At 32.0% G+C, this 11,541-nt stretch overlaps 1 protein-coding gene across 3 annotated transcripts; it reads right to left on the reverse strand.

Annotated features, from left to right (window-relative positions):
* Nucleotides 1–1,520: 1,520 nt before the first annotated feature.
* Nucleotides 1,521–10,986, reverse strand: LOC134687020 (zinc finger protein 345-like). 3 transcript variants are annotated; one of them, XM_063546939.1, is made up of 4 exons: nt 10,875–10,986; nt 7,202–7,479; nt 4,981–5,715; nt 1,521–2,997 (listed from the first exon to the last, which is right to left on the reverse strand). In XM_063546939.1, exons 3-4 carry the CDS (start codon nt 5,696–5,698, stop codon nt 1,583–1,585), a joined length of 2,133 nt encoding a protein of 710 aa, XP_063403009.1. In that variant the 5' UTR covers nt 5,699–5,715; nt 7,202–7,479; nt 10,875–10,986; the 3' UTR covers nt 1,521–1,582. The 3 variants fall into 3 exon arrangements, with proteins under 3 accessions (XP_063403009.1, XP_063403008.1, XP_063403010.1); XM_063546938.1 differs by having other exon boundaries at nt 10,814–10,944; XM_063546940.1 differs by lacking the exon at nt 1,521–2,997 and adding an exon at nt 3,198–3,375 and having other exon boundaries at nt 10,814–10,944.
* Between the last annotated feature and the right edge of the window lie 555 nt (nt 10,987–11,541).

Genomic DNA, 11,541 nt, shown 5'->3' on the forward strand with positions numbered 1-11,541 from the left:
CAACCCAACAACCGGTTGTCCCATTCACCTTAAAATTTCAGGGCAGATAGATCTTGACCAGATAAACAATTTCATCCCTTGTCAGATTTGCTCTAAATGCTTTGGTTTTTGAGTAATAACCAAAAACTGCATTTAACCTCCATGTTCTATTTTTAGCCTCGGCAGCCATCTTGGTTTGATGCTGGGTCACCTGACACATTTTTTTAAACTAAATACTCCAAAGATGATTGTGGCCAAGTTTGGATTAATTTTGCCTGGTAGTTTCAGAGGAGAAGATTTTTGTAAAAGATCATAGAGCTTTACGAAAAATGGTTCAAAATTGACTATAAAGGGCAATAACTCCTAAAGGGGTCAACTGACCATTTTGGTCATGTTGACTTATTTGTAAATCTTACTTTGCTGAAAATTATTGCTGTTTACAGTTTATCTCCATCTATAATAATATTCAAGATAATAACCAAAAACAGTAAAATTTCCTTAAAATTACCAATTTAGGGGCAGCAACCCAACAATGGGTTGTCTGATTCATCTGAAAATTTCATGGCAGATAGATCTTCACCTGATAAACAATTTTATCCTCCCCCCCCCCCCTCCCAAGTCAGATTTCCTCTAAATGCTTTGGTTTTTGAGTTATAAGCCAAAAATTGCATTTTACCCCTATGTTCTATTTTTAGCCATGGCGGCCATCTTGGTTGGTTGGCTGGGTCAAAAAACAACTAGATACATCAATGATGATTGTGGCCAAGTTTAGTTAAATTTGGCCCAGTAGTTTCAGAGGAGAAGAAAAGTAAAAGTCAACGACGCCGGACGACGACAGACGCCGAACGCCAAGTGATGAGAAAAGCTCACTTGGCCTTTTAGGCCAGGTGAGCTAATAAAGAAGTCTCCCTATGAGCATACACATATTAAAATACCAAATGTAAAAATGATGATTTTGACAGACAATTTAAAACACAGATATTATTTTTTCAATAACATCATATCTGATCACAATATATATGATATATACATGTCATTGCATGTATACAATTTTACTGCTCATCACAACATGCACAAAAAAATTGTGAACAGAAAACTGTCATTCTTAATTGCTTCATCTTTATTTTCATCTGTTCTTATTTATCTTTTATGCTTAACATGCTTAACTTTTGTCAACTTTGTATATAAATTTCTAATTAAATATATTTGAAATTTAAAATTTCTTAACTTTGGGTTTGTCAAACACATAATGACTGGTACCTATTGTGTGTAGGAACTAGGAAGATCAGTATACAATTAATGTACTTCTTGAATGGACTTAAACTGGCCAGGTTATAACATGAAGAATAAAAAATCATCAATTGTGTTGGCAGACAAAAAATAAGGATAGATGTCCCAATACATTTGTACAATCAATAAAGATTCAAATAGACAAATAAATCAAAACTCCCAATGACACCCATACCATATAAAAGAACCACAAAAGTATGCATGCAGTTATACAAAAGTCACCCAATGTTAAAGCCAGTATCATGAGTATCATTGCCATGTGATTTTTCCTGGAAAGATTTTTTTCCACTATTGGACTTTCTCCTCAGAAATTTTATTTATGTGTGGAGTTAGCATAACCTTTATTATGGGTGTGCATGTGACATTGTAAAGCTTGTTCATTTCTGAACATTATACCACAGGTTTCACATTCTTCACCAGGGTCTTTGACCCTTGTGTGGGTCAGGGAATGTTTTCTTAAACCATGTTTAGTCCTAAATAATTTATCACATATTTCACAAGAAAACTTTTTCTCTCCTGTGTGTATTTTCAAATGGAGGTTCAAGCTACTTGTCTGTGTAAAGTGCTTGTTGCATATTTCACATTTATAAGGCTTTATACCTAAATGAGATCTCATATGTTGTTCAAATTGTTTTTCATGTCTATAGACTTCTAGACATTGAGTGCAGCTAAATTTATATTCATCTGCATGATCTTTTCTCAAGTGGATTAGTTTGTTGTCTTTAGTGCTGAAAATATCTCCACAAATTGTACACTTGTATGCACTTGAAGTTAAATGTTTCATTTCATGAGCGGCTAACTTACTTTTCGACACAAATCCTTGATCACATTTACTACATCTATAAGGGTAATTATTGGTATGAGTTCGTTCATGTTCCGTCAAGTGACCTTTCTGACTGTACCTTCCACCGCAAATGTGACAAATGAATGGCTTTTGACCAGTATGTGTTAACATATGTCTTGTAACTTTTGATGAAGTTGAAAATGACTTGCCACATTCCTGGCATCTATGACGTTTTTCTTTGGTATGAACAGTAAGATGTTCATTAAGGTAGCAACTGTTGGAAAATCTTTTAAAGCAGATGACACAACTGTAAGGTTTTTCGCCGCTATGAATTCTTTCGTGTACTTTCAAATTAAAACTAGTTATGAAACCTTTTCCACATATTCTACACTTATATTGTCGATCATCATCATGTATTCTGAGATGTTTCGTAAGTGTACTTTTTATTCCAAAATTTTTCCCGCAGAAGTTACAACAGAACTTTTTGACCCCAGTGTGTGTAATCATGTGCTCGGTCATGTGATGTCTCTGTGTAAAACCCTGGTCACACATGCTACATTTAAATGGCTTCTCAACAGAATGTATTATAAGATGTCTTTTTAATCTACTTTTTAATGTGAAGCATTTCCCACACACATCACATTTATGTGGTGAGTAACCCGAATGTTGAATCATGTGTGTCTTGAGAAGGTCTGACCGTCTGTACATTTTACCACATTGATCACATTTGTGAGGATTATCGCCAGTGTGTATTTTTACATGACAGTTTAAACTGCCCTTTATCTTAAATCCCTTTCCGCAATAAGTACATATATACATGTCATCTTTGTGTATTTTCCGATGAATGTAGATATATTTTGCACTGAATAATTTGTGGCAAACTCCACATTCCACTTTCTTTTTGCCATTTTTCTGTAACCATTTTTTCTTCAAGGGACTGTTATCTGAAGAAAAAAGAGCACTGGTAAACAATGGTAAACCTTAAAAAATAATTACAAGCTGAAATGTCTATTCACTGAATTGATATTCATATGACCATGATGCCTATTCACTGAATTGATATTCATATGACCATGATGTCTATTCACTGAATTGATATTCATATGACCATGATGACAGAATAAAATGATAGTGTTGATAGCCATATTTAACATACATGTGAACCTTCCGACAGGAGTACAATAATCCTGTTTTTAGGGGTCTCCTCCCATCCTCCCGGTGAAGAGAAATATTTCATGATTGAAAACTTTGAGCCGCCATATCTGGTGTAACCGTGTCTTCAACCCATGCCAACATTTGATAAGAATATATTCAACCTATGCCTACAAACAAAATACAATAGGTGTTGTTAAAGCAATTATAATTAATAAAAGGTGAATTTGGTTGAGTAGTTTTAGAGGAGAAGATTTTTTAAAGTTAGCAAATATGATGAACAAATTGTGAAAAATTGTCATTAAAGGACAATAACCCCTTAAGGGGTCAATTGACAATTTAGGTCATATTAACTTATTTGTAGATCTTACTTTGCTGATCATTTTTGCTGTTTACAGTTTATCTTTATTTATAATAATATTCAAGATAATGACCAAAAACTGCAAAATTTCCTTAAAATTACCAATTAAGTGGCAGCAACCCAACAATGGGTTGTTTGATTTATCTGAAAATTTCAGGGCTGATAGATCTTGACCTAATGAACATTTATACCCTATGTCAGATTTGCTCTAAATGCTTTCGTTTTTGTGATATAAGCCAAAAACTGCATTTGACCCCTATGTTCTATTTTTAGCAATTTAATGGCGACCATGTTTGTTGATAGATCAAAACTTCCGATACATTTTATAAACTAGATACCCTAGATACCCTACGGAACATTCAGTTAAAGTTTGGAAGTATTTGGCCTAGTAGTTTCAGAGGAGAAGATTCTTGAAATAGTTTACGACGACGACAGACGACGGACGCCAAGTGATGGCATAAGCTCACATGGCCCTATGGGCCAGGTGAGCTAAAAATGATTTTACTTTGTTGTTGTGTATTATTTGTGAAACATTCAATGTTTTAAAAAGGCGTATTTTCTGTAAAAAGTCAATAAATATCTTGACTTTTGAATCCCCAAACTTTCTACAAACTTAAATACGCAAATAAAAGATCCGAAAACTATACCAATACGCAACTACATGTTTATGAAATTATAGTAAATCTTTTGGTTTACAAATTTTTTATTCGTTATTGCAAAATAATGAACTTAAGATATTTGACATTTTCTCCCTACCCAGTTTACCCCTATTATTTTTTATGATGTGGACTGGTCATTGTTATTAATTTCGTAGGCAATTTGATTGGATTAAGTTGTTATGAGTTTACAATAAATGCTTTTCATACATGACTATTGATACTAAGAACATGCATGAATGTGTAAGCTAAAAACTAAGCAAAATTTTCAGTCAATAAACCATAACTGAGGGGTCGGAGTCAAATAATCTCCATGGTAATGAGATATGCAAATGCTAATACAACTGCATACCAAATATATTTGACCTACCACTAGTGGTTCACCATAAACTAGACCTTATCACAAACTAATACATTGTTGGCACCGGAGACAGCATACCTATATATGTCTCGCTTTTTGATTCTGTCAAACAGGACAAAAACCATGAAATACATGAAGCCTCCTATGCAGTATGGCTTTGCTCATTGTTTAAGGCTGTACTGAGACCTATAGGTATTAACTTCTAGTCTTCTACATCTTTGGTCTCTGGTGGAGAGTTTTCTCATTGGCAACCCTACCACATCTTCTTATTTTTAAAGAAATGGTGAACTGCAACTAAAAAAGAATGTGTAACAGTGAAAATATGTTTGTTTGTGGTTATTTACATCCCTATATCACTATAGTATGTATATATGTGTAAACATGATAATATATGTACCTTGAATGTACATATGGATTTGTTCTTCACTTCCTTCATCCCCATCATTTCCTGCCTGTTCATCTGTCTGCTCATTAAAACTCCTGATCACATCATGAACCTCCTGCTTGATATCATTTATACGAATTGTCTCTTCTACTGTATGCCTGTCTACTTGCTTCTCTACTGAAGCTCTTCTGTCATCCTTAACTTCCTGTCTCACTTTGTTTAAGTTGACGGCAATGGCCTTTTCAAATGGATTTTGTAGGACAACATTATTTGTGATGTTCTCTACACTTTCTGTTTTATTATTGCTATCATCATGGGCATTCAAGGTCCAATCATTACACTCTATTTTTATTGCGAGTTTATCTCTTGCACTGCAGTTGTTATATTTATTTTCAGAACTACATTCAAATAATTTAGGTTGATAATCTTCATCTTTCTCAACTTTCACTTTTATGTCATATAGGTGATCTAATTTACTTCCTGTTTCCATTGAGTTCCCTGATTTAACATTGTCTTTGGCATGTTTGGTGTTAATGAATTTATTATTTAAATTGTTTTGATGGAAGGTAACATTAGTTTCAATATTTGTGTCACAAAATTGTCTTTCATTTATCTTTGCAACCAGATTTTCAGCAACATGAGCAACAGAACTACAATCTGATGACTGTTTTTCATTACTGGTGTCATCGGCTGAAAGTTTATTTAATCCTTTTTTCTTCTCACAATTCATAATTGGAATTAAATTGCCTGAAAAAGATAACTCTTCAATAATGACAATGTAAAACAACATCAGAATGTAAAAATATTTTATCAAAACAAAATGCTATATATAAATGTGCAGTTTTTGTACATGTGTAAAAAAACACTGTTCATCAATTAAAATGTATAGAAAGACATTTTCAAGAACGGTTCTAGGTATTTTTATCACTAGTTGCCACTACATACATGTATGCACTTTGAGAATCTGGGGTTAACATGGTTAATAGCAAACCTTTTGATTATTTCTAATTCTATTAATAAACATGATAAAGTGGAAAAACTGCAAAAAGAAAAATAGAGATGTTCATGAATTAACCAGTTCTGTTCACCTTTATAATAATACACATATTTGGATGTTTCTTCATCTAATAAATAAAAAATTTGTAAGGGTTCCGCGGAACCCAGTGTCTCACCTACTTTTGCTGTTAATCACACACTCAACAAAAATGATGAAAAAAATCAATAAAATTATTCCTCTTGATACTATCTTTTGAATGTCAAAAGCTTCTGTCCAAGTTTGGTAAGAATCCAGGCTAGTTTAAGAATTTTAAAAATGTTTTAAAAACTTTAACTGCAGACTGTTTGTAATGTAAACTGGAAGAAAAATTAAGTCCATTTATAAGTAAAATACGGAAAAAATGGAATTTTATTTTTACAAAATTTACTTCTGGATACTACATTGTATCTTCTGATCATAAACAAGCTTCTGGTCAATTTCGGTACGATTCCAGGATAGTTTAAGAAAGTTATCAAAATTTTAAAAACTTTAACCGCAGAGTGAATGTTATGGTTCCTGGCAGAAAAACTAAGTCCTGGCATTTATAAGTAAAATACGGAAAAAATGGAATTTTATTTTTACAAAATTTACTCCTGGATACTATCTTATGAACATAAACAAGCTTCTGTCCAAGTTTGGTAGAAATCCAGGATATATCAAGAAAGTTATTAAAATTTCAAAAATTTTAACCACAGAGTGAATATTTGTGGACGCCACTGACGACGACAACGCTGACAGAATGTAGGATCGCTATGTCTCTCTTTTTCGACTAAAGTCGAAGGCTCCACAAAAAGAAGATGCGGTATGATTGCCAATGAGACAACTCTCCACAAAATACCAAATGAAACAGAAATTAACAACTAATTATGTCACTTTATGGTCTTCAACAATGAGCAAAGCCTATAACGCATAGTCAGTTATAAAAAGGTCCAAAAATGACGAATGTAAAACTATTCAAACGAGAAAACTAACAACCTAATTTACATGATTTATGTAAAAAAAAATGAACGAAAAACAAATATGTAACAAATCAACAAACGACAACCGCTAAATTAAAGGCTCCTGACTTGGGACAGGCACATACATGTACATTGTATACAGAATGCGGCTGTCTTTAATACCATTTTTTCTTAAACATCAATAAACATCGTTAAATTCCTTTGACCCACACATGCTTAACATTTGGTAAATTCTTACCTGGATTATCTTTATCACATGATGAATCCAGTTCAGACTGGGTTGTTTTTGTGGGTTTACTGCTATTCAAATCACAGCCTTCCTAGATACATATATAATGAATCAAGTTCATACTGGTCTGATAATGGAGTTCCACTTCTGTCCATGTTACAAAATCTGCATGATGATTTTCAAACATATACATGTAAGCTGATTTTCAAACATTTTCTCTTTTACCATGTTTATGTACCAGTATATAAAGAATTTGATCCATTCTGTTTATGGTTGTTATAAATGATCTGAAAATACAAATAATTTATATACAATGTACAAAAATGATGTAATAAGTAAATATAAATTAGAGTCATATCAAACAAGCATGACAAGTGACTGGTGAAAAATAAATTTAATCCAATTCTTGAACCAATGCATGCATATACCATAAACTTATATAATTAGTCTTCTGTGTGTGATTTCATTATGTTTTACTCATCATGCTCATCCATATCCTATAATCATCAAAAAAATATTTCACTTGCTCAGTGTTGATGTGATAATATGGCAGCTATAATAAATGGTCGTGTTTTGAAGCCGGAGATTACTTTTATGAGAAAGGTCACTTTAACATGTTTAAGATACATTTTTGTAACTGTATACAGAAAACATATCGGTGAATTGTTGTCTGGAAGCCAACAATTAAAAAAAAAAATCTTCAAAATCTCGTCAAATTCAAGAATTTTCTGCAGAAAAAAATATATATATGTACCCAAGTTTTATAATAAATCCATTTTAAAAGCCATTCAGCATGTTTAGTTATAAAAAAAACTAAAATATGCATCAATTATGTTCATGGTGTCTTTTAAAAAATTGTTAATATTATTTAAAAACACTGTAAAAAGTATAACAAATTGATCTTAGCTTTGCTTTGAATATCTCTCAAAAACAAGGACATAGACCTTTCAACCTTTTGTGCTTTTTAAGTTCCATAATTTAAATAAGTTATCAATTAATAATATTTAATCATGTTAATGGTCTTTTAAAAAGTTTATAACTTTGAAAGAGAGGATATGAGGTATACTCTTAATTTGTTGTTTGTCTATAATAAATAAACAACCAGAGTTCATGTGTACATGTATTTGTAGCTCATACAGCAATTGAGCAAATTACCACCCTTTGATACATTTTTAAATGAAATTTCAATTTCTGATCAGTTTGCTGATTACCAACTAAGTTTCTTATAACATTGGTATACATATCAAATAAACCTTGATAATTCTGAGGTGTGACCATGATGACCATGGGTAAGTTGACATGTATTAAATTTACATGTACAAATGAATGTTTTGTCACAAGTTTTTTTTTGTTGAGCTTTTTTAAATACATTGTCTAATATTAAAGAAGTTATGTTTTAACTTATTCTATTTGGCAAAAGACATGAAAGACAGCATGGACAGATACAGAAATTAATGTGTTAGACATGAATAAATATTTAGTAGGTTATAAATGTAAAACATTAGTCTTAAACATGTTAAAAGAATTCTATTAAATGGGTAACTAAAAAATCAAAAATCAAATCAAATATCTTATAGCATAGATATAGATATAGCGTATACATGCATATGATATACATTGTACATGTACCTATAGCAAGTAAGTAAGTAAATTATTTGTTATAGTGACATGTGTAAATTATGTACAGATTATAAACATATAATATATGATAAATAGTAATACACCCGGCCCAATGGACCTATAAGTCACCTAAAAAAAAGTAAAAAATTATATCACGTTCTAATCTTTTGTTGACGTAAGTAAATTTCAAAAATATATAGACATAAAAATATTTGTAAACAAAAATTTAGCTTTAAACATGTTAAATATGTAAAAAAAAAAAAATAAGTGTTATATAAAAACTGACGTCTTATATGAAAATGCAAGAACTATATATTTTGCTAATTTTCTTATGTGGAAAGACATTAAAAAGTTCAATTTGTCAGCATGATTCAAATCTGTGAAATTTTTCTCAATTAAAAGTTTACCATAAAAGTTAACTCGACATTCAACATACAATGGACAATGAAACATAAAATGGAACTCAGTTTTAGTTTCTTGATTTTTACAAAATATAGTCTTTCTTCTACACTTTCGTTTGAGTATCTACCAGTTTCCACTCTTAATGGTAAAATTCCACTTCTAAATTGCGCTAAGTGTAACCGCTCAATTTTACTCAAGTTCAAATTCACATAATTTTCAGTTTCAAAGACTGTTTTAAAGTTCCTATATGTTCGTAATTTTGAAACGTCTTGGATGGAATTCCTCCAGATATCTGAATACAGACGAAAAATGTTAGTTTCAACCAAAGATAAATCGACCTCTGATTTCAGTTCGTAAAAATGTCCTAGATCAAGCCTTTACTTCACTATACCAGTAACTTTTACAAGGATCATAGTCAATATTGAATGCTAATTTGGTGATGCGGTTGTTGTCAAATCGAGTTAGTCTATTCATGCTATTCCAGTATCTCACCTATATGTTACATATCATTGACATAAGTCTTTAATGCTAATGTGCAAGAGCATGAAAAGAGGCAAACATTACCAAAGGCAAAGGAACATTCAAACTCATAAGCCGAGAATAAACTGACAATGCCATGGCAAAAAAAGACAAAAGACAACAGTATAGAAATCACAACATAGAAAACTAACGACTGAGCATCACAAACCCCACAAAAATCAGGTGATTGTAGTCCAAATAATTACAAATGAATTATAATGTCTTGAAAAACTATTCAAATTTTATTCTGTGCTACCTTCCTACGATGTCATAACGCTAAAGCCATTTTTGGGGTCTAAACATAGACAATATTTGGCATCACTTTAAATCTTTTAGAACCAATTTTAGAATGAAATCTTCATTGACAGTTTATTTTTTATTTAAATAGACGTTGGTCTTCCCTTATGTAAGCTTAATCTTTAATAGTGCAAAATGTATCCAAAATAAATGAATCCAGGACCCATTTCTCTTGGTGTTTTCATAAATTGGGTAAAGTTATCAGGCTGTCAATGTGTCATAATAAAATTAGTAAATAGTATGACTAATAAGTGTTTGATTTTATATACATTTCTTGTAAAAATACATGGATGATATCAGCAGGATTTATATTAAACACTCAATATGTGCGATGTCTACAGGAACTCCTTCTTTCCAATAACAATCATGGAATGGAATACATTACCTGACGGCTACAGACAACACATTAATACCAGACTGGATGATTGTACATAATTTTAACCGTAACAACCTGATTTTATTGTAAATACTGCAGAGGCGGATTAAGCAGGGGGGGGGGGGGGGGGGGGGGGGGGAATTTGGTTGCATATTTAGGGAATGATCATTGAAGCGTGACTGGAGCGTGCACCCTCTTAGGTCAGTCAGTGCGCCCCCACTTATGTAAATTTCTGGATCCGCCACTGTACTGCATATATAGCCGTAGGGGACTAGATAGTAATGTCACCATGCGAAGTCCCGCAGAGTTTAAACGTTTCATTCAAGGAACCCAACATATATATAGAAGAAGAAGTTATTAAAGAGTTAGACCTTTTTTTTTTTAAAAGATTACAAAATACCACTTACAATCAAGAGAGATCAGGGAAATGCCAAATTTTATTTCACGTGGGCAGGGCCAATACTTCACCTTTAAAGGTTTTGTAAACATCGGACTTTTTGAGGGATGTATTAGCTTGACCAAGGTACAAAGGTAGTAGTTCGCATCAAAGGTCTTTGGATAGACCGGAACTGTGGCTTTGAGACAGACAGCGGGTTGCACTAATGACAGGATGATTGCCCGGATAGTGACAGGACGGTTGACCGGACGACATATAAATAGTCATAACTTTTTTGTTATCCGACAGATTTGTTTAATATTTGTAAACCTGAAAGATATTAAACTATGTTTTATGAAAATTTAAAAAAAAGAGGAAAAATAATTATTTTTGAGCAAAATAAATTGACCGGACGGTATTCACATTCGACGAAGTACGCGTTGATTATATTGAAATGAACGACAAAAATGTAAATATTTTTTTTGGTAAACAATATTTTTTCCTAAAACTGAGATATTTGCGAGATAAATAAATATATGATATGAAAATATAAACTTTATGATAAAAAAATTATTTTTCTTCAAAAAAAAGTTGACCGGACGGAACTAACATTCGCCGATATATGCCTTAATAATATTAAATTGATTGGCACAAGTGTTAATATTATTTTTTTTACCATATTTGTCCCTGAAATTTATGAACATTGGAGATGAATAAATATATCATACGAAAAATTAAACTATATATTTAAATAAGGTA

This window comes from Mytilus trossulus, chromosome 10, assembly GCF_036588685.1.
Source record: "Mytilus trossulus isolate FHL-02 chromosome 10, PNRI_Mtr1.1.1.hap1, whole genome shotgun sequence".
In the NCBI taxonomy this organism is placed as follows: Eukaryota; Metazoa; Mollusca; class Bivalvia; order Mytilida; family Mytilidae; genus Mytilus; species Mytilus trossulus.